At 45.3% G+C, this 24,379-nt stretch overlaps 1 protein-coding gene across 1 annotated transcript in view; it reads right to left on the minus strand.

The window, feature by feature from the left end:
* The window catches only part of LOC6550597 (zwei Ig domain protein zig-8), a 63,015-nt gene that overhangs the window by 24,212 nt on the left and 14,424 nt on the right, over positions 1 to 24,379 (minus strand). The window contains exons 2-3 of the mRNA XM_001978138.3: positions 20,502 to 20,615; positions 9,089 to 9,258 (exon numbers count right to left, since the gene is read on the minus strand). Of these exons, the coding sequence (XP_001978174.1) occupies positions 9,089 to 9,258; positions 20,502 to 20,550 (219 nt within the window). The 5' untranslated portion in view covers positions 20,551 to 20,615. The remainder of the gene's footprint in view (positions 1 to 9,088; positions 9,259 to 20,501; positions 20,616 to 24,379) is intronic.

Raw genomic sequence — 24,379 nt, forward strand, 5'->3', positions numbered from 1 at the left:
ACCCTGGAATTTCGCTGGGGGAAACTTCTTCGCGCCAATTGTCGAGGACAGCAGGACACGGACACGGACACGTACCACGTGAAGCCTATCAAGTGTAAGTACAGCGGGAGCGTACACGAGCAAAAACGAGCAAAAACTTATCTAATTCCAAATTAATCTTGCGGAAGCGGCAGCGAAATCGATGGGATTCATTTGCATATCAGCCGTGGGCACTCGAAAAGAAGTCGTTTTAATCACTGCACAAGATGTGCAACTAAATCAATAGCAGGATTGTCATTATGGCGGTTAAAAGATACTAGATACTTTCCTTTTCCAAGTAATACAAGTGATTTTTGTGACTGATACGTTTTAGTTGATGGTTTTGCAAGTGCTTGTATCTATTGCCATTTAATTAATAATTTTCCCGACTTTTTCGCGCAGTGCGCTCTTGGCGGAGCACTTGGACTTGTGTGAAAGGTGAGCTGGGACCGGAAGGCGGAACTCCAGCGGAATGACAACCAGCCGGGAGCAGCGAGAGGCGACCTTGCCCTGCGATGAGTGGGTCGGCGTACGTGTTTCGCTTAGCGCGCGTCGAGTGTCCTGGGTGTCCTTTTCCACGCCCACCTCGCGGGGACCTGGTCCAGCAGCCGAGTGCCCGACCCCCCGCGCCCGCTGGCCAAGATTAGCCTGATCCCAGGACCTGGGCCAAAAGCCGAGGCACTGCGCACTGCGGAGCGACATTGACAAAGTTTGCACAAAAACGATGTCTGAACTGACAGCCAAGTTGCCGCTGGCGACAAACGGAAATCACCTGCAAGGACTCGCCTTCGTCCTTTCTTTTCCCGCTTTCCTTCGCCGCTTTCGCGCTTCCCCCGTCTCGCCGCCAAATGCAACAAATACCCCCAACGCCGTGCTCAACTTTTATGACAGTTTTCATTTGCCGCTCTCCTTCCTCACTTTTTTTGCTCCTGCATGTCCTTCTCTAGATATCCTGTGGCACAGCCCTGCGGTTGTTTCGGTTTTTAGTTTCCAGCGCACTGCGTCTGCAGGTTCTTGTGCCTACCCACGAAATACCCAGCACTCATTCTGTTTTTTGCCGTGTAAATGTTTTACGACAACATTGCCTTCGACTGGGTCAAGTTAAAAATGAAAAACCCAAAAGGACTACGACTATGTGTGTGCGTGCGTGTCTAAGGACGAGTGCCGCTGACAAGCTCGTCGTGTAATTTATGATTTATGCCACTCGGACTGACAGTTGGTGGCATTTTAATTCCGACCCTCGCCCCTTTTCCAGTTGTCGTGTGCAGTTGCTGCTCAAATTCCACATCGCTTCGCTTGACTTTCGCTCATTGAATTGGAATTATACAATTATAGTAAGTAGCCGCCATCTTTAAACTACAGATTTGGTTATGATAACAAGCATTTTCAGTATGTTTCTGGGGAGCCTAACTCCTCTGGTCTTGGAATTATGAATTAGCCCCAGTTTTGATTGTTCAAATCCTTTTTTACTTCCGCCCTAATGAAGCAGAAGCTTAGGTTGTATTCTCCCATTTGAAAACTTCTCAAGTGTAAGTAAATTAGAAAAGGGTAGCAACTAGCCACTCCTTTGGCAGGGGAGACTCTCTTTTGATTGAAGGCGCTAAAGTTCGCCCAAGAAAAGATAGTTTTCCGGGGCAGCAAGTTCAGTTGGGGAGCATTGTTTATTTGGGGGCTTATGCTTTGGTTTCCGGTCGCCATTGTTGTCCCTGTTTTTTCACTTCTGCTCCTTGCTGTTTAATAAAGCAATAAATAAGATGCACGACTGCTGTCGCATGAAAGCGGGAAAAGCGAAGGGAAAATGCCGGAAAAGTCCCGGGGCCCGGAGATTTTGCTTGAGCCTGATTGGCAAGATGCCTGGCAGTCGATTGGACCTGAATCGAGAGATGTGTTTAAGGATGATTGATTGCGAGCCTTAACTCAATGGGCGGCTTGACATCGATAAATTTCCGATAGGTGGCGTTCTCCCCTGTTGGCTTCTTAAACACTTTGTAATCGCCTTGGAAATCAGAAGTTTGAAGTCCTTGGATTTGATTTTTAGGGCGGAATAACGAGACTAACATAACATACAAATCGGATATTAGTTGCAATAAGTCGTAGGCTTGCTAGGTTAAAAGCTATGCCCTATTATATATATTGTTGACTTTGCCGACGGGCTTAAATTTGATGTAAGGCTGCACAGGACACGCCACAATATGTGGGACCATTATCTCCTTGCACAGACCATTTAGAAAGTGGCCATTTGGGGCACTTTCCCTACTTTCCCCACTGTCCCCAATCGCTTATTCCGCTGACCCTCGAATCCACTTCGATTGGAGCCAAGAATGCTAATAAAAAGCGAGCAAGACAAAGCAAACATAAAAGAAGGTGCACAAGGCATGCTGAAAGCCAATAAATATGCAAAGATATCGAAATAGCCCTCAAAGGGGCGGATATAGATGGGTGGGCGTGGCCTACCTGCGCCCGATATAGCTCATACATATCCCATCCCATATGGGCACGCATTTTCCGATGCGAATATATTTGCGAACGTGTATATGTACATGTATAGTATGTGTATTTGCTTTAAATCACTCATACGCAACGTTTTGCATTTTGAATAATTTATTATTCTGTTGCAAAAACGCTTTTCCATTGCCAGCCAGCTGGCTGCGAAGATGGAAATGTATATACTGTGTACGTGGGGAAAGAAAGAAGAAACGAGGTGAGCGATTGCAAGTCGCATGAATTTTTCATAGACACACGCAAAATATTACTCATACGACTCATCGGTCACCCGAATTGTCTTTATCTTTTGCGGCAGAGGCCCATAAAAAGTTTGCAGCGCAATATAAATATGAAAATTTCACGGAAATTAGCATAAGAAGGCCATCAATGGCACATCGCTCAACGGGCTGGCTGCATATTTATGGTTAACCAGAATGGCAGAATGGCAGGATTGTTTGATTTGCCGTGGCCTCTGCTAATGACACTCGCAGGACACGTTCCAGGATGCGCCGGCAACAGCTTTTCATAAACCGCAAGTGTCCGATCCTAACGAGCTAAGCGGTGGGTGGGTTTTCCGGGTGCTCCACGCTGTTTCAGGTGATTGGAATCGGGAATGGGGCGGCGGTTTCTTTCGCTGGCTGCTTTTCCGGCTTCAATTGCCGGGGGCGTCGAAAATTCGTAAGCGAAATTGAATGAAATTGCCGGGCTCGCACAACAACAGCCAGATGAAATAATAATAATAATAATAATAAGCAGGGGACCACTGGCCTTGCCCCCCATCCACCGTTTCCCGATTTCCTTGCCATCCACGTGTCTTGAAACCTGGCACGTAACGCAATGCTGCTTGTTTTATTTTTTGTTTAGGCTGCGGGGCGGGGAAATTGTATTTAAATGCCGCAGTGGCCGCGCCTCAACCTTTGACCCGGCACATTAGCGGGTGAAAGTGCCGCCGGGAGAAATGCGATATACAGCATACAAATACTCGCAAGGTGAAGCAATCACCGGGCACATAAATCAGAAACCATTGACGAAGATAAACGATTTGGATGCGTACTACCAACTTATATGCGTATCTGCATATGTCGCCGGAAAACGGAAAACCCTGCCATACCCAAAACAAAATAATAAAGGAAAACAAACCCAGGTCACACCCGAATCTAATTGCCGCAGCCGGAGCAATTTGTTATATTTCATTGGGTTTATTGCTTGCCGCTCTGTCATGGAAAATACATTAGGAAAATGGTGAATTTATTGAAAATTTGCTTATGCATTAGTTGTTGCATTTGTCTTGTTGAGCGGAAGTCGCAAAAGCAAGGAATTTTGATATGTTGTTGACTTAGTCGAAGTCAAATTGTCGAGCATAGATTCTGTTTTCACACGATTTTCCACAGCTGACTTTCAAAATGTGCCACAAAGTTATGTGCACTTCGCAATTGCAACTAATTGGTACAAGGCTCCTAATTTTCTTCCCGTGTAGAGCCTGATTGGAAGGCTAGGTTCGATGGAATTTTGAGATCTTGAGATCATTAGCTGGTTTTGCTTTGTACCCGCATGTGCGGAGACATTTTCCACGGCATTTTCCACGGCATTTTCCACGACATTTTCACCGCGTTGCCCTGGCAGCTAAGTAAATGCTGGAAAATTGACAGCTGACACAAAGGCAGACGATTGTTTTCCCGGCTGCCATGGCAGTCGCTCAGCTTTTCGACTCTCTACTTTTGACTTTCCCAGTTCAGTTCGAATGGCGCCCCTCGGATGGATTTTATGTCAGCGCGCTCCGTGAAGCGGATAGCGAAAAATATTAAACGTTTCTTTGATTGATTTGCTTTTTAGCCAGCAGGCGCCACGCCTACTTGCGCCCTCGTATAAAGCGATGACAACACACGCTTACAACAGCAGGAGATTGCGATTTCCTTTCGCTATGTAAGCATACACTTTGATATCAGATGGGCCGAATGGGCGTGGCAATCGATGTGTCTAATGCGACTTCCTCTTGGAAAACTCTCGCCCAGGAAAGAGATTTTCTAATGAGTGCCCAGGGTTTTCCTCTCTGCGAATATTACAACTAATTTACTGGATACACTACGAATTCCCTTTTTGGCACAAAGAGAGGGGATGGTAATTTTTTGGCGGGCAGACTGGAAAGCGGGGTCATTGGGTTGACACTGTTTAGTTTTTTTCTTCGAGGAAAAGCGGAAAGTTCTTCTTTATTTCTCTTTAGGATTCTGTGGCTCATGGAGCTGCTTTTGGTCCTGTGCCGTTGAACAAACAGACAGTCAGTCAAGGCAGGCAAAAAGCGAGTGGGCGTGGCAATCGCCAGCACAAACATACAGCTGGCTAAAAAGAAGGAACGAAATGTATAAACGCAATTTTTAAATTTTTTTTCTGTGCGTGGAGAACGGCTTTGACTTTGGCGAAAAAACGTTGTAAAACGTGCAAAAAGGAAGACAACTTTTTCCGGGGGGAAAGAAAAAGGCACAGAAAAAAATGTTTAAATATTTAAGGGGTACTATGAAATATTTGAAGCTATTTTTAGGAAAATACCACTTATAACATGCGAGTTCACAGTTCAGGGACCATTTTTGGTCTGCCAGAGATTTGCAGATTATGACAGCTCTGCTGACTATAGCTACGAATTAATTGTTTTTTTTTCCAATAAAAAAATGTTCAAAAGTCACGAAAAGAGCGCATTTTTTCCTGTGCCTCCAGTTAGTCCTGTTTTCCACACATGAAAGCGAAACGAAAACGCATCAGAATAGCTGTGCCTGCCACCTCAGAGGAAAGCGGGGAAATTGGAGGGTGCAGGTGATGGAACCTCTGCGGTGTCCATTCGGAAAACAAAAGGCCAAAGATTGGATAGAGGGTGCCAAGCGGGAAAAGTGAGAAAAAAGGATCCAAGGACCCAGCGGAACAACGGAAACCAAACGGAAAAGGACGAGGCGCAGCGAAACCTCACACGCTAAATTGCATTTTCAATTGTTTCGGGGCCAAAGGGCAGGGGCTTTTCGGTTGGTGGAAAGTGGAGAGTGGAGAGTGGAAAGTGGAACTGGGTTGTGTTACAACTGGCAGTGACAATTTACTTGTAAAATCAACCGCAACAATTTCAATTGCAGTTGGCCAGAAATGAACGGGGCTCACTGTGCAACCACCACCCACCAAAAAGTACAGTGGAGTCAAGCTAAAAAGTATGCTAAGCATAAGAATACTGCGAAAAGTGAAAGCAGAGCTAAGACACAAATGTATAATAGCAGTAGTTCTGGTTTTAATTGCCATTGCGCACAAATCAATATATTTCTTCTAATATTTGTACAATGCCGCTCTTAATTGCCATATTTGCAACTTGAAAAACGAACATTTCGAGGGAAACTTGTTAGTGCTGTGGCTTGGGCCACTGTACCTGTCCACTTGGGCTCCTCAGTCATCATGGTCACGATGTCGTTGTCGTTGTCGTTGTCGTTGTCGTTGTTCCTTCTGTGGCTGCGGTCATTGCTCAGGGCATTGACAATTCAATTGATGCAAATCTATGCGCAATTCAGGCACACACATACAGGACACACACACCCACACACACACACAATTACACACTAATGAACTACATGCATTGCGAATTTGGAGCACCCATTAAAGACCCCATCTGCGTTTCCCCTCCCCCGTGCCACCCGTGTAATTCCCCATCTGCAGCCATTGCCATTCTGCGGTGTCAAGGAAGCCCTGACTTGTGGTCGCCGCCTCTCGAGGACCGCAAATGACATGCTTCTTCAGTGGGGACCAACCCACCCAGCCACCCAACCACCCAGCCAACCGACACCACCCATCAAAAAGCAAGCCACACAAAGTTAAGTGAAGGCTTTGTTAATAAACACTCGGCAGTCGCCAAATCGCGTTTGCTAATGAATTTCAAAGGGAAATTTTAATGTCACTTGATTTCCCTGGCATTCGCCATTCTGAGCCTCGCAGGAAATTGGCCTACTACAAAGGATGCGCGGAAAATGTGCCGATTTCCCTTGGTAACAGGCGGAGTACACACGTTAATTGGCACAACTTAGTGCGGTTGTGCTTCAAACTTGAGTTGTAATAAGTGAGTAATAATAGAATTTCTCAACTCAACAGAACACAAGCTACATATTCGTATCTTACTTTGCCACCGAAACTCAAGAAGCTGAATAAATTGTTTGAAGCGAAGCTTTCTCATCGGCTGCATACTTGATGGCGCCATTTATTGTTTGGCATAAAAACGCGCTCGAAAATTGTTAAATCGCATGGAAAACTGTTGCCATTAAGGGACATGTGCAAGCTGCAAGTTGCAAGCTGCAAGTTGCAAGCTGCAGAGCTCTCAGAAAATGAAACTTGCACACTCTGTGGCTGGTATAATTCATGAACTAACATCTTCTGAGTAATTAGGCGTCTGGGAGGAAATCAACTGATATCCAAGGCGAGTAATAAATGGCTGGCTGTTCGGCTGGTGATTAATTACACAGTATTTAGCTAGCTCATCAGCTTCGATGACCAACGCACAAATGCATGCATCACGTTGGGAGTTTGGCCGGCTATGTATTATATATATGCGAAAATTTGGGGAGGCAAAATATCGGGTCCCCCATGAAATCGGGATTTATGCCAGTCAGGTAGCATAAACTACTTGTAAGAGTAAATATTGCTAGTAATGGGAGGGATATTTTGATTTAATGAAGGGGTAATCAATTCAACTCTTTGTGGACTGCACGAATTCAGATATATCGCTTTTGTACAGCTATAAAGAATTCGAATGATCCATTTCAGTCTTGGCCTAAGAAAATTATACTCTTTTGGCATTTTTGGGATATTTTTTGGTATCTAGATGGATTGGGCATTCCATTTTTGGCCCATTATTTTAATTTTTATGGCAGAAAAGCTGACATTTTTAGACCAAACAGCGAAAAACGCGCTTGCCAAAATTTGATATCAAAGATCACTTGGCTAAAAACTGATACACAGTCAAAATAATAACAGGTTTGTGCAGCAAATTACCAAAAGAAGAGATACCTTCTCATTTTTAGAAGCTTAGGGTAAATTATTTTTTGGAATTTGATCAATTTCGAAAAAAAGAAATCCTAATTAAATGGAAATTTAATAAGGAGCTCAGAAAGGTATGGCTTATTTCCATTTATTTTCATTATTCCATTATTTCCATTTTTTGTATGATGGGTAACATGATTAAATTTTCCGAGTCAAAATATTATGTTTCCTAACCATTGTTTTTTAACGTCTTTTGTTGTTTAAACAAAAGCACACATTTGTTTGGAAAAAAGACCGACAACTTGATGAAAAAAGACGCTGACTGAAATTTTAACACAATAATACATTAAGTAACTAATCATCATGCCTTTCAGTCGCTTTTTAGTGAAAATAATACCCAGCAAGTTTGAGCAACAACTATGTAAGGGAGATATATGAAAAACAGCCCCGACAGCAGCAGATAGTTTTTCGGAGAAATAATTGATATCCCGTGGAAAGCGCACTTAATTAGCGGTTGTTTGCAGAAGCCTTGTAATTAGTTGGACGCGTTCATAACCGCCGTTTGACGAAAAACCCCAATCAGTTGGAGTTTTGCAACTAGGAGCTTGTTTCCTATCCAAAATGAAAATGAAATAGGAGAGCTGTGAGCGAAACTCGGGCTTCAAGTCATTCATTCACTTTGTCAAGCTGAAATTAAAATGGGAAGCGAGCGGCGAAAACTTTGTTTTTTTGTTTTGTATATTTTTCCTTTTTTTTTTTTCTGATTTTGGGGCTTTTAGGAGGTGAGGTGAGGTGAGCGGAGCGGAGGGGCGGGACTCAAACTTGCTGGACTCGCCACTCACCTAATAAGCCAGCGGAGCGTAAAAATTTTGAAAGTTTTATGGCCGCGCGACACTTGAGGAGGAAACTTGCTAAAAGGCGGGGGGGGGAATCATTCGCGGCATCCACGGCATCCACGGCATCCACGTCACTCATACGCAGCGTTGTGCCAGCACCGAGAAACTAAATTCAACTAAAATGAACTGAACGGAGCGAAACAGAAGAACATTCGCCACGGCTTTGTTACTCGCATTGTTTTTCTGATTTCGCTCGCCGGCTGCCAGAGTTGAAAGTTCAAAGTTTAATTTGCTAATTGTTTAACAGCTGCAACAGCAACAGCAACAGCAACAGCAACAGCAGCAACAGCGCAGCAAATGCAACTGCATTTCCCAGCTGCATTTTCATAATGAAAAGCGGGCGGTGTACGGCAGCAGCTTACAACTTTTCACTTGGAGCCCGGAGGGCCGGGCTAAAATCCGCAACCAAAAACGACAGGCGACAGCTGCCCTCCTCAGCCAGCCCCTCCCCAGAAAGGGGGCGTTTCGTTTGGGGGGCGTGGCATGGTATAGATGCAGCTGCCGCTGCAACTGCCACTGCAACAGCAGCACTCGCCGCCCTGTCAAGCGTAACGCCTTTTGACAAGTTTGCGCTGCGAAACTTTCACGTTTTTATACTCTCATTCGTTTTTTGGTCAAGTACTTTGAAATTATTATGCACAGCTTCCACTTGCCGCATCCCCATCCCCACGCCCAGCATTTTGGTGCGTACTCACCGTGCGATTGCCCAAATTCTTGACGCGGCAGGTCAGCTTCACCGTCTTGCCCACGAGTCCTGTGATGTTCGTGCCAATGGTCGTGTCGAAAGTGGGTCCTCCGGTTCCGGGCGTCGGCAGGTCCTGCAGGAAGTCCGTGAAGAAGCGCTTCGAGGCGGCGTCCGTGGAGCCTGCAAAATGTCGGGAAAAACAGCATTTAGTGGGGTCTTCAGGTAGGAAAATGGCAAGCAGGGAAGCCCTGGAAGGTGGTTCCCCAATATTGGCCAATATTCCAACTGGAATGCTGTGCATTGTTTCGTGATTTCACCCATTCCCATCTATTGATCACATTAAAGTATATTTGAAGTGACTTAAAGAGCTGCGTGCTGCGCATTTTCACATGAAAACCATATGTTTTATTTTCCAAATTGGGAGTAGTAATAGTAGAACAGCAAGAACCACTTACTTATTTTTCGAATTGCTAGTAAGCCAGCCAAGGTTTTGCGTAACATAATAATAGTAGTTACGACCTGCTAAATCACCTGACAGCCCCCACGGGCTTATGTCCAAAATTACAAAGCTAGTTTTTGCCAACTTACAATTTTGCACCCGAGAATCCCAGCCTTCCGATGACTCGAAATGACAGGTGGGCGTGGCTGTGGAAGGGCTGGAAAATGGCTTTGTTATCGGATTTCATTCCTTCCCAAGTTTCTTGCACCTGTACATTTTTCTGAGAAATGCATTCGTGTCGCTGTCGTGTCTCAGGTAATAATTTAAAAATTAGTACATTCGAGGCCCCCAGAGCTCTCCCTACTTCTCCTGACTTCTTGAGCTCCAAACAAAAAAGCTGCCAGGGGGCATTGAAAAATGCACTTAACAAGTGTTGTAAGTGTTCCACATATCAATACGTGTGTGCAGACGTGTGCGTGTGTGTGTGTTTGGCTGTGGGTGTGGGTGTGTAATGCCTAGCCAGGGCCATTTGTTGACAGCGTCATGTGGCGTTAATTGCCACTTTACAACGAGTGGCAATTTGGAGCCGATCGAAAGCCGGCTCCCCTGCTCTACACACTCCCAACTTCCAAACACACACACACACACACACTTGAGCAGGACTCTGCAGGACCTACACACATGTACACACACTATATGTGTAAACATACACAAAAGAAATAACACACCGAAAAGCATTCATAGTATTTCCATGTTCATTTCTAAAATCAATGGTAAATATAAACTTTTAAAGCATTCATGTTGGAAGCACTAGCCAAAATTAACTTTGCCAAGCAAATGGATATATTATTTCAAATAGTTAAGTATGTGTACATAGCCTCATTAGTCAAAGGCGTTGTTCTACAAAAATGATATCGAGTAACATGAATTAGTAACCGCTTAAGATGTATGAAACTGCAAACTATTTCTCTCTGTGCAACTCCAATAAGTACACATACAAGCTGGCTACATGCCACAGCTGTTGCCTCGCCTCTCGTGAATTTTCCCACAGCTTTTCGCTTCCAGGCAAGTGCAACAAAGAAAGAAAGGACGAAAAAAAAAAAAAAGTCGAAGGAAGAAGAATGGCGGGGAAGAGCAAACAACAGCGAAAGGCGAAAATTACTTAATGAAAATGGCAACGAAAGGCAATTAATTAAATGATAAACGCCCATATTATATGCCCAGTAGCTTGTTTGTTGTTCTGTAAGCAGTTTATGTAACATGCTGTACTCTTTGCTGCGAGTATTGGCTGGATCGGGGCAACCGGCCACTGGCCACTGGCAACTGGCAACTGGCAGCTGGCAACTGGGAACTGGTGTCTCCACCGATAAATGCCGCCAAGTAGCAAATTGGGGCTGGCCACATACAGATAAGTTTCACAGCTCCAGCTGCAGGCGCACACACACATTCGCCCATCCATGGAAAAATAACTGGCGCACATCCTGCTAACTGGACGTCTACGAAATACCACCGTGCCACTTGCAACGTGCTGCCAACAGCCAGGAATCAGCAACCTGCAACCCAAGCCCGGAACTCTGCAACCAGACACCTGCAAGCTGCGATGTGCAACGCAACGTGCAACGTGCAACTTGCAACAGACATGACAGCGCGCCGGCTGTCGGCAGATTAGCCAGTATCGCTAGCGTTTCGCAAGCACCCGAGAAATGCGCAAAAAGGTGAGATTATAAGTAATGTAATAATAATATATAATATTAATTACAGCAAAATATGGGAAAATAATTAGGAACACAGCTAAATTCGCATTACACAAACGTATAAGTAAAATAAATGTAACGTTACCATGCAATATTAAAGTTTCTATGGCTTTCAATCCGACTTTTTCTTAAACAAAAATAAGTTAAATGAAGCACTAATGAAAACAGCTAAATACACTTTTCGCACACTCGAATGAAACAATTACATTTAAAACTAATAAACCCAAGCGCACAGGAAACGATGGGAAGCAGAAACGAAAACGGAAACGGAAGCGGAACGAAACGAAGCGGCGGAAAATGGCCGCCCCAAAATGGCAGCGACATTTGCTAAGTGTTAAGTGCCATTTTTGGCATCCATGATTCGTGAGCCGGTGGCACTTTCCTATTTTGAAGCGTAGGTGTTGCAGGTGCGAGAACATTTTTGCGCCACGATTACACCGACGATTATGCTGATGAGCAGGCTGCTGGTGCTTGGCTTGTGGGCGGCTGGTGGGCGGCTGGTGGGTGGCTGGTGTGGGCTGCCCAAGGCCCTTGGTGGCTGCCAGCCAATTAAAGGCGAAGCGTCAGTCCTCCGGGGTGACACACTCGCACACTCGCACACTCGTCCCCATGATCCTGGCTGCCCTTGGCTGTCGCCAGCTGATTTATGGCCGCCATTCACATGCACGTCTCCACCGCGCACTCACACTCACACCCACACCCACACCCACACTCAGACATAACACTCACACTCACACTCACACTCACACTCCTCTTGGCACACTCACACCCTCAAAGGTATAACCCAGCAGCAGATATGTGAAGGAGATTCCAGTATTTTGTATTGTTCTTTACATAGGCTTATTAGTTCATTTTATAGTGCATATTTATATTTATATTTGCATTTTTGAAACAAGTTATTTTCTTGGTAATTAAAGTATTTGTCTGAATTACTTTGCACTCAGAAATGTTTGGTACAGTATAATTGCATATTTAGCTTTTATGCAGCTTCTTACTGGCTGCCACATTTAGTGGGTATCCCAAAGTGCCTCACATCCAGCTCGGCTTACTTAGCTAAAAAGTGAGAGGACCCAGCCCACTCCCACTCCCGCCCTCGTGACACGTCCTCGTTTTGGGTTTACAACTTTGCCAGAAAGAATTATGTTATGCAAACACAAACACTGGCACACATGGCCCTCTTATCCCGGCTGCTGTTATTTGTTCAGCGTTTTATGCACTCGCTGCGGCGCCTCAAACTCAAACTCAGACTCAGACTCAGACTCTCGCTCCTCCGTCCGCCGCTGCGTAATTGAAGCTCATAATTTTTTTATTAAACACACATATTCAGATGGGCGGGGCAAGGACACGGGGCGCCCAGCAATCACATGTCCTTTGTCTTTTGCATTTTTATGGTTTTTTTACACACCATGCCGACATATACCCGACATGCCCACTCCTCCGCCAACATTCTGGTATCCAACGACTTGTCCCGCTGTGCGTGATAATGTTTTGAGCATGCCATTCAAGGAGCAGAGCAGCCGAGGCATCGTTAAGTTGTCAATTGCCAGGATAACAAAAGTGATGGCATGACAGGAGGTGGACAGGGAGCAGGAGCAACTGCCTTAATGCCCGCTGACATTTGAGCAACTTGATTAAGCCCCCACTCGCCTGGGCATAGAAACATTTCCAACATTCCAATGGAATTCTCGCAAACTAAAACAATATATACCCTATAATGTCAATCCGTGTTTTCGATCTTGCTTATGTTTTATTGAAACTACAAGCGTGTTTTTACCGCTTTAATTTGCATTCGGTTAAAAGCCTGCCGAATGGAATTGCAATTTGCACAGAATACTTAAAAATATCTGTCATAACTCGTGCCACATTATGGATTGCTACAAAAAATTTGTTTAAAAGTCCATAAATTTGAGAAGCACGAATAAATGCAAATCGAATTAATAATAATAGCCAACATGATTTAAGAAAAAATCGCCATACTGCCCTGACTTAATCCAGAAATGCGCAAAAAAGTCAACTGCAGCAAAGATCAGCACTTATTCGCCCGTCAAACTCCCGATGGATAGGGCCAAAAAAAATGGTTTCGAGGTAAAAACCTTGCCTCGTCTGCATATGAAAAAGTGCAAAATTCGACGATTACTTATTGTGCCTATATCGGATTTATATATCAAATTAATAATTGTAATTTCTTTATTTGCGCAGACCGCTGGTTATTCGTTTGCATAAAAAATCTCGCGATTCGCGAAAAAACCCGGCAAATATATGGCTCATACTATAGATGGTATAATAAATTTGGCCAATTTTTTATTGAACGCTCTGCTGGAGCCATATAAAATGTGCGATTGAAGCATCAACTATGGACTTAATGCCCAAACACATTGTAGGCCCTCAATCGATGATTGTCCGCCGGCACTCAGCTCCCAGCTCCCAGCTTCCAATTCTCAACCCTTTTGCGATTCTAGGCCGATTGCATATGCAACTACCACTACTGTGTGTGTGTGTGTGTGTGTTTTTGCTCTGCCAAGCTCAATTTAACGGGCATTTTTATGTTACCGCCGTGCGATTTGAGCGCTTCCCCCTTTTCCGCCCTATCTCACTCGTTTTTATTCCCATACCTGTTGCTGTCTGCCCTCGGACAACTGCGAAACTGGGACATGGCAAATCCACTCCCAGCCCCAGTTAAAAACAAAAAAAAAAAAAACAAAAATAGGAAAAAAGAAAAGCATACTGCCGAAATGCGAGAACCGAAAAAGGCTGGCTCTGTGGTCCAGTGAACGCCGAGTTCTGCCGGCTCGGCATTGCTTTTAACATTTATCATACGCAGTGTGGGCCGGGCTAAGTGTGCACTTAAGCGCTGCCGGCGTGGGCGTGGGTCGGGTTTAAGGGGCGTGGCTGGGGCATGCCAATTTTATGGTTTATAAAGCAAATAAAATAATTTATTAGCATACGGGTAGTGCTACGTGCGGCTGCACCGCTCGTCGGGATTACCAGGAGCATAGAACACAGAGCACAAACTCGGCCTGTAGTTTGGGTTTCCTCGAAAAGTCAGCGACTAAGCCAAGTCGACGACGCATCAAGTGCACTGCGTTCGTGACTGTGGCAACTCTGGCGCGCATTTCCGGCCACTTCGAGTGGCATGCGGCATGCGGCATGTGGCTCGTGGCGTATGTGTTGGTGCTGGTGTGTGCGTACATATGCCAAACTGGCGAAAAAAGGAAAACTGCTGCTACTCCGTGTCCGTGGGGACACTTTAATTGAGTTGGCAGCGAAACGAAAGCGTTAGCTCGCCAAAAAAGCACAAAACAAAAAGGGAAACCGAAACCGAAACCGAAACAGGGAGACGAGAGAAACTAACACTGAGGCCGTACTGAAGTTTTTCCCCGAGCAGCAAGCAAACAAAGGCCGGGAAAACGCCGAAGATCTCGAGGCGGACGCAATCTTTCCGTCATGCGTCATAAGTGCCGAGCGCCCTGTGCGCCGCGAAGTATGCAAATAAAATTGTCAACGGGGCTAAGCATCCGCCGCCGGCTCCTCTTCGTCCTTTTCAGCTGCTCCCTCTGCGTGGATGTCTCTTCCTTATCGCAGCCAGAACCCTTGACGTCTGCGTCCCGCCGCTTTAAATGTCTGCCCATCGCGGTACATAGATCCGCGGCTTTTCCCGCTCTTTCATTTCCGATATGCCAGCTGCTGGCAGACAGGAAAATATACTTTTTTAAATCGAGGTTCCCCTGCAGAAATGGCAAGACCAGAAATGAGACCAGTTTGTGGTTTATTTGAAAAGCATTAAGCGAGCTTGAAACATGGAACTGCTGTACATTTCGAATTCCAATTGTTTGGAGGCCATTTTCTTCAGTGCATCTGAGGCACACATGAGTCAAGGACTCGCCTCAAAAATCGGCAAAGGAGCAGCAGCAGCAGAGGCAGTGGCAGTGGGAAAAGTGGAAGGCTCAAGGAGTCGGGCCAGCTGATAGGCATTTATGTAAAAGTTAATAGCATGATATGCTGATAAAATGTACAAAAACGAGCGCCCAAAGTAGCAGGAGGCAGGAGATGGAGTATATATGTATCTATTGCAAAATGCGACTGCAAAAAACTTGTACGCAAACTTTTTAATGCTCGGCTTTAGCTTTCCCTTTGTGTGCCAGAAAAGTGGGGGCCTTGTGGATGTTGGGGGCGTGGTCCCGAAGATTAGCATTCAAATGGAGGAGGAAGAGGAAGCAGTCGCTTTGGCTTGCCAATTGAAAGTTTGTCTTTGATTGAAATAGTTTCAGCAAAAGTGAAGTAAATTGGCACAGATAAATCAGATTGGAGCAAATCAGCTCGAAGGTGCACGACAAGGTCATAAGTTGACCAATTTAGTGCTTGAATGCGGCCAGAAATGGTCACTACCATGTTAATTCAATTAAAATTGGTTTCGTATTGGTTTTTTTCAAAGCCCTGAAAATTCCCATTTAATATTGGCTAAAAGAAAGTTGGCCAGTCTAGCGTGCAAACTGGGAAGCTTATTTTAGGGTTTCTTATGCAAATTTAAGCCCCCTTATATGGAAACCACACTCACACCCACTCACTCACAAAGAAAAAATAATGAAAAAAAATCAAATCCATACTTCGGGCGAGCAATTTGCTGCCCCTTTTTGCCCTTTGCATAGATTTTCAATTTTGGCCTGGCATTTCCGTTTCTGCAGCTGCCTCCCAGCCGTTTTATAATTCACTAACTTGGCAATTTTCTTCAGCCACCAAAAGCATCGTAAAACCTCCTCCAACACCACCAACACCACCAAAAATTCGCAGTCAGGTCCAGCAGTCCATAATGCTTTTTCGGTTGGTCAGAAATTGAACTCATTTGCATATAAGCGTGTAATATATTGTTGACCCCGTTTGAGAGGCTGTCGCCTAATGGCCTTGGCAGCCCATCAACCCATGACATTTATCAAAAAAAAATAAAAAGGAAGCGAAATATATATGTAGGCGAAGTGGCCAGCGATCCGAGCAAGAAACTAGCCAAAAGTCGCAGCTCGCCGTTAACTTTTTGCGAAAATCGAGTGAGAATGCCACCCCCTCAATGTGTTTTCCCCGCCCCTTTTCCCCGCGCCAACTGCCATTTGAATGTCAAATGAGTTTTGTGCCAAGCTCAGCAATTTTACATTTTCAATTGGCTCCTTTTCATAATTTCCGGGTCATTTTATTCTTGTCGAGGGCGAACAGCAGATATTGCCAAAATTGGCCATTTAAATAAAAAAAACTTAAATACAAATATAAATTGTAACTACAAGTATGCGTTTTCTCAATTAAAACTCACAGCCCCAAGTACAAAGTCACTCCCGAAAAACAGGTGTACAAATTGCACCAGCAATATGCAACAAATATCTATATATTTGGCACTAAGCAAAAACATTTTCAGAATGTATCACATGGGTTCATTTTGAATATATTATTTCAGGAGTAATGACTGACGCCCCGTTTGCATTCCTTTAACCATTACAGCAGTTTGTCTGCCTCAATTTTTCATTTCTTCCCCGACACATAACTCACAGTTTTCATGACTTTTACCGACAGAAACAAACGATTCCTTGACTTGTTTTCAATGCTTTTGAAAAGCCCCAGTGGCAGCAGCAGCAGCAGCAGAAAAATGATGTATGGCCACGGCAGCAACAATATCGGTTGAACAACAACCAGGGGAATGGGAAGTGCTATAATTGCAGTGTGGCAGCAATGATGAAGGAAATGGGGCAAAGTCAGCAGAAACTCTGGATATGCAGCTGGTAGCTACAAAAAGTGTTCAGAATTGGTGGCACAACAGGAACAGAAGTGGCAACAACATTGAAAACAGCAGCCACAGCAGCCGCAGCTGCAACTTGCAACATGCAACGTGGCACACAAGTGGCCAACGAGTCGACCCCTCTGCTGGCCATTTTATGTTCGCCTGGCGGACGAGTTCCGGGATCTGCTGATCCCTGACTAATGGACACGCCCACAACGCATGCGCAACAAGCTAATCATGGCGCCGTGTTTCAGAACCCAAGTGGCTGGTGGCCATCGGATGCAGCCGCTCTGACAGGATTCGGGACTCGGGAACTACGCTTCCTGATGCCCGATTATGTGCGCCGCCGAAATTGTGGAGCGATTGCTGCCACCCGATGCGCGTTGCGCCTGCCTGATTTTCAATTTCAATTTGGACGATAAATGGGCACGGCTGGCTGCCTGGCTGCCTGGCTGCCTGGCCGCTCCACTGCATCCTCTCGGTGTCCTGTCCTGACAGCCCCTGAAATTCCACTCTCCGCACTCCGCGCTGCACGAAAAACCCTATTCCAGCTCGTTTATCATGGACGCATATTGCTGACCGCAGCATGCAGCTAAATTTATGCTTAGCCTGCCCACCCGCTGTCCACCCACTCGTGCACCACCACCCACTCGTGCACCACCACCCACCCGCTGCACTACACTGCGTTCGAATTTGATTTCTTTCCGAACTCGCGGCGGCATTGCTATATATGCGAAGTGGTCCTGCAGAAGTGCCAATTGGTGGCCAGCACTTGCTTGCAACATATCTATTCAAGGTATATAAAATATGAAATAAAATAAATATGAAACAGCCTTGTTAGCTAAGCAACATTTCAGTTGCAAGCTGAGCAAATATGATGAGCTTCAACTTTAATGGCTGCAAATTTAGCGCCGAGTGCAGTACACGCTTTTCGCCTTCGGATACTTTAGGGTATTACAGCTTCTTTATGGCCAACTTGAAATTCCGCTCTTACGTCGCTTTATCGCTTTTTTGTGAGTTCTTGTTCCCGGCATGTCATGTCAGCGTTGTCATTGTTGTCAGTGTCATCACAGCAGCTGGAGCACCCCGCAGGACCTCCTGCTCCTCGTCCTCGTCCTCGTCCTTTCTTCCTGGCGGCGGCTCTGCGGTCGCTGTTGCCATTCGCTATTCGCTATTCGGCCATCGTCGTCATCGTCGTTCTGCTTGTCATTAGACTTATGTCATTGTTCAGCCAAGTGCGCCGGCGACGACGCCGACAGACACAGAAGCAACATCAGCAGCAGCAGCAGCAGCAGCAAAATCAGCGATGTTGCTGCAACTATTGTGCTGCATTTGCTGCTGTTACACTGAGAAGCACGTCTATCTGTTCTAATTTATGGAACTTCAGTTCGGAGAATTTACGAATTTTGCAAAATTATAAACAGAAAATGGTGTAAGTAAATGGTGTAAGTAAACATACTTTTTCTGCAGTGTTCGCTGCAACACGTGCAGCTGGGCACGCCCCTCGCTGCGTTGCGGGGGCGGCAATGGATGTGTATGTGTCGCTTTGCGTTCGCATTTTACGTGCGCGCATCTAAACTGACATTCCAATTATTCTTATCGCATCAGAGGAACATGGCCCATGGCCCATGGCCCATGGAGGCTAGCATCTAACCCAAACCCAACCCAGCCCGGTTATAAATGGCCCGGCGTCTTTTCAGTTCCACCAAGTCACTCATTCAGAGAGTCAGTAAGTCATTCATTCAGTCAGCCAGTCAGTCAGTCAGCCAGTCAGTCAGTCAGCCAGTCAGTCAGTCTGTGAGCCAGTCAGTCAGTTAGTCATTCGGTTAGTCAGTGAGTTCGTTTCGCGGCGTTTTGATGGCATTTTTCATATTTCACCCATGTATCCCATATAATGGCCGTTCTCGAAACTATTTAACTTGCGGTTGGCCAGCGCGGCGAGATGAGATTGCAATGCTGATAGGGTTGCGGAGGAGGTCCTGCCCTGATTTATGTCACTCGAGGAGTCTCCTCCAGATTGCGACAAGGGTTATGAGGAGCGGCCTAGTTGGTGGGCAAAACCTCGAACTTGTGGGACTTTTTGCGGGCACTCGGCGACTTACGACACTTGGAAATCACTGGCAATTTGCGAGCGTCTCAGTGGAAAGCTATTTGTTGGGCTTTAAACTGCATTAGCGTCACCAGGTTGGGATACAAATGTATTGCCACTTTAATGGTGCGAGTTTTATGGCATTAACAATATATTTACTTTGCTTTTAGGGCCTACCTATTACTTTTTTCGGATAAAAGTAGTCCAGAAGTTTTATTTCTTTGGCAAAACTTACACAGTGAATTGAAGCAACTTTCAGATAGTTTCCGTTTGTTTCAGTATAATTTCATTTCGCCATAATTGTCGCCCGATCAACCTGTTGACTTGCACGCGATTCGGGGTCTCCCCGCTTTTATCAACAGGGTCACCAAGCGCTGACCCCATTCGTTAATCTGGAAGCGTGGTGACCTCGCGAACGAACTTTAATTGGCATTCAATTTGGCGTAGCCATGCAACCACTGCGATTACATAAGGTTACGGAAATGCCTTACAAAATTATTGATTGCCTTCCACTTAGCGCTTGTCATTAGGCGCCCAGTGTTTGATCACCAAAATGTATGCCCTTTAATCTTTTTGAATAGGGAAATGGGGGAAACCAGATGGCATGGATGGAATTCCCCCAAGGCAACAAAATTAACTCGGCACGAAAGTGGAAAGGCACGAACTTCAGACCCACAATTGCTTCCTGGTTGACATTTTATTGATTGCTCGAACATTAAGTTTACCTCCAAAAGCCATTTGATATGGCAACTGAACTGCTGCCATAAAAAACAAAAGCACTAGGCACTCAAATGTATCGTTTTTGTCTGTTAATTAACGAAGAACTAGGAGGGATTGCAATCGAACTACTCATGTTTCCACGAGCATTGTGTTGCATCTGCAGTACATTTGATCGGAAAACCTGAAATATGGCCTGCTGGCATCTAGAAGCCCCTTCTCCTCCCCTAAAAGTCGCCAACTGAATGCTTTTCTGCTCAATTTGCAATTTGCGATGCGCTGAATTGCTGCTGCCTCCATTTTATCTCCATTTCTATTCCGAGTCCTGCCAGGATTCCTCCTTCGTGCCACGCCCAGAATAATCAAAGCACGCTTACAGCTTGTTATTTTAAATTTCAGTTTATAAAATAGATGGCGGAGTAGATGATTTAAAACAATTTCTGCACGGCATGCTGCTGATGAAGCTGCAGTCGCGGATGCCCAAGCCAAACGAAATTGTTTTTACGTGCCGCGCATGCAAAAGAGGTTTGCTTCCTGAAACAGAGGGCGTGGCAGCTGCCACCAGTTGCCCCTTGCCCCCGCAGAACAGGTGACCCCCACCCCACTTCCCTGGCCCCAGAATTGCCCTCTATATATATATATATAGGTATACATAGTTGAACTCACCTGCTAGCAGACACAGAATGGCCAGAAAAATGATCCGATGCGTCGACATCTTAGGTTTGGTCACTTTATGTGTTGCAAGTCTGTTTGTCAGGAACGTGGTTCGGTTGCTGGTAGCTGGAAATCGAAGAGATAATTATTAAATGCATGTATAGGCAATTATTCATATTGGTAAGGTGTAGGGATTATAACCAATTTGATTGCAACCAAAATCAAGCACATTTCCCCATGATTATGATCTAAAAAGCCTTCTAATTTAAGCCAGGCTTAAATTCCGGCCACTTGATTTTAATTCAAGGCATTACTACATTTCTATTACCACAACCAAATTAGATGCCGCATTTCTTTGCATTTGGACTCATTTTGCAGTGAGCCGGCGGCGGAGTGCAATTAAAAGCAAATCATGAGGTACACCAATGGCCAAAAGTTCATAACCAGTTGAGACGGCGAAAGCAGCAAAACAAACAAACTGACAAATGGACGAACAAGCAAACAAACAAACTCGGAAAGCCGCAGACAAAAGTGTTGTTGCCCCGGAACTGCAAAACCGAAGCGCAACATAAAAATCCACTAAGGCAAATTGGTTTTGTTAACCAGCACAATGGACACATTAACATTGCCCAGGACACCGGCAGCGCAGATATCCTGCAGCTCCAGGCGCTGTAAGCTGCAGTGTGTGTGTGTGTGTGTGTGTGTGTGTGTGTGTGTGTGTGTGTGTGTGTGTGTGGGGACCCAAAGGATGTGTCGACAACAAGAACAACAACAGCAGCAACAGCGGCATGCGACAATTAAAATTTTTGCGATTCTGTCGCAGCTCGCTGAATAATTTTGCCCACTTCACAAATGGAAGCGCAATGCGCGCAATTGTTTTTATTAAAATGTAGTACATGCAGTTGACGAAAATGAGTCAAGCTTCTGACAAAAGAATCCTGGGAAAGTGCATCTTGCTTAAATAACTTAGGTAAATATGCATTTACCTATATGTGGATATTTAACGATTCGGAACCAAGCGAATTTCGTGTCTTTCCAAAATCCGAAATGCATTTGGCCATAATTAGCGCTACTATATTGTTTCAATTTAGTTTAGTCATTTATTTACAAAAAACAAGTATATGCAAATGAGTAAACAGTTTGCACATCTTTTTTTCAAAGTGCAGTGCAACTGGAGCAGCAGGGGAATTTCGGTGCTTTCGTTAACAGAAAATTATGGACTCCATCTTTGCTTGGGGAGCATTGGCATATTTTAGAAAGTTTTTTGCTCATTACACGGCTTGATTTCATTTAGCCGGGCCAGTGGTGGAGGGATGGAGGGGGGGAGGGCTGGAGGGGAAGCCCCGTAAATTAGATGAGATAATAAGCCGGGTCAGTCGCTTCTGCTGGGAAGCCACTGTGCAGTTTTTGGCTCAAAGGAGGCAGCCGTGGCACTGCAGGTTCCGTCGTGTCCTGGCTGCCTGCATCGCCGGTCATCTTAATTAGGCGCAAAAAGGCAAGCTGCGAAATGCAAATGAAAAGGGGTCCAACCAGCAGAGTTTGGGGCCAAAAAGGAGTACCAGAGCGTGTACTGTCGTCCTGTCAAAGGCAAACATTTTGGGTCAAATCAAATCCTAATAGAACTAGCTGCTCCAGCTGGAACAGCCGGCAATTAGCCAGCCACCATGACGATTTCCATGGAGAACCAAATCTAAATCCCAATCCCGAGCTTTTTCCAGCTTTTGTATGCCTTTGTAGCTTGATCGTTTCGCAGTTTGCCAGCTGATTGAACCGACATTATTAATGATGGCTGCTATTTTTAGGCGTCGTCTTGCTACCTGACTGCTTGGCACTTTGAGTTCCATTTTAAGACCACCTAGGGACAATTGAATATTGTCCAAGTAACCACAAGCTGCAAGGAAGCACCCTAGTCACAGTTCATCTGAAGATTGGCACTGAGTAGCGAGCTCTTCGCGGTCGTCCTGCGCGTTTTCCCTTCGGACATTTGGAGCTAAGCTGTATTTATGGACGACACAAGTCCAGTGCACAGAACCCCTTGTCAGAGTTATGCTAATACCACTTCCCTGCAAAGGATGAAGGCGAAAAAGTTGCCAGCGCGGATTGCTGCCATTTAATCAAAGTTAATTGAGAGCGCCGGCAATTGGCGTTAACTTTACCGCTTTGACAGGCGGATAGAAATCGGGGGGCTGAAGAAAAGGGGAGTATGTATGTGTATACTCGGATGGTCAGCCCCACGACTGACCACAGGATTTTGCTCGCCAATCGACCCTGCACTGCGTGAATTCCTGCTTTTTTTATTTTTTTGGTACAGCAAAACTTTTCCACGTTTTGCCTTTGTTGCCGCTCACTTTTTTGGGGCGAGAACATTGAAATTAGATTAAAATGTTGGGGCAAATACAAAATGGCTGCCACGCTGAGGTGTGGGAGTCGATTCGAATTTTATTAAAACAATATCAGGCGAATGCTTTGCCTCCTCCTACTCCGTTTTCTCGAGTGAGAAAAGTTGGCCACGAATTTGAAAGTTCGATTTGGGTTAGGGTTAGCCACTCGTGGAATCGCTCGAGATATATACTCGCACATTTTGAGGGATTACCGGGCGATGGCATTCGCCACACTGAGGCAAATATTAGGCAGGTTCGTGCGATTATTATGTAAATGCACTTAGTATTTTGGTAGTAATTTGCAAAAGGTTTAAGCTCATTGGTGCGAATGAAATTCATTTGCCATGCATTTATTTGACATTTATCATTAGCTGCATATTGCTGCGCACTTTAGAGCGCTTAAAACATATTAATTAATAAATTAATTAGTTTTCACTGGCGAAGGCACTGCAAACATAATACAGCTCGTAACTGTGGCTCAATGCAAGCGTTGACCACTCACGCGGCATTTTCGCTCAGTGCAGATAGCCGGCTCCTTGTATTTACACAGTTCGTGTGAATGAACTTGGCTGCCGCCCCACTTTTCCACGGAACTTGGCTTGGCCGGCGCCATTTATCATGCGAATCCCAGGAGAGTGCTCAAAGCAATGAAATTAAAAGCTGAATTGTTATTTTTTGCCCGCCTGCCTTTTTGCCTTACTTTTTGTTCCTCAAGTCCAAAGGACGAGGCCACCGAAGGACGAAAAGAAAGCGCCTGGAGCCGGACTGCAATGATTGGCATTTATGGGCGCCCATTTGGGCCCGCCAGGAGCGGTTGCATTTCACGCGGGTGGGGCAACCGCTTGAGTTATGGGCCCTCGGGCTCTCGTCACCGCCTAATTGGCTTTTAATTTTGTGTGTGGGCGCATAACTTTTCATTACGATTAGAGGCATTAATTAAATTCCGCGCGGGCTAATGGCAAATAAAATTCGAAGTGCCAGGGCGAATTCAACATGCCAAATTTGACATTTTAATGCCTTGCGACATGTGCGCGCGCACAAATAGCATTTGCAGAAGTATTTATGCCCCTTTTGCCGAAAGGATTACAAGCGGCACTCCCACGCGTCTTCCGAGAAAATTGCGGGCTATAAATATCGAGTTATATTTTCGTAGCCCCCCTCAAATTCCCAAATTCCTGCTGATGTCTCGGTGTGCGTGTGTGATATTAGGAACACATTAAAATCACATTTTTTTTAGATTACGTGGCAAGGAGCAGGGGTGGCCCCCAATCAGCTGGAAATGGAAGATCGCCAACTACACACGTCGATGGTTGCACACTTGCCGCCGATACAATTAGACAATCAATCAGGGGCGCCCCAGCCAATTGCAGCGCAACGAGGCGTATACGCAACACGCCACTCGAGTTGCCGGGAAAGTGAAAGCACTCTCACACTCTCGTGGCTGTGATAGAGGAAAAGTTTGCCCCCAGCCGGATAAGTGCGCACAGCTTAATTGAAATCAATACAAAA

Source organism: Drosophila erecta, unplaced genomic scaffold (genome assembly GCF_003286155.1).
Source record: "Drosophila erecta strain 14021-0224.00,06,07 unplaced genomic scaffold, DereRS2 tig00000126-arrow-pilon, whole genome shotgun sequence".
Taxonomy (NCBI): Eukaryota; Metazoa; Arthropoda; class Insecta; order Diptera; family Drosophilidae; genus Drosophila; species Drosophila erecta.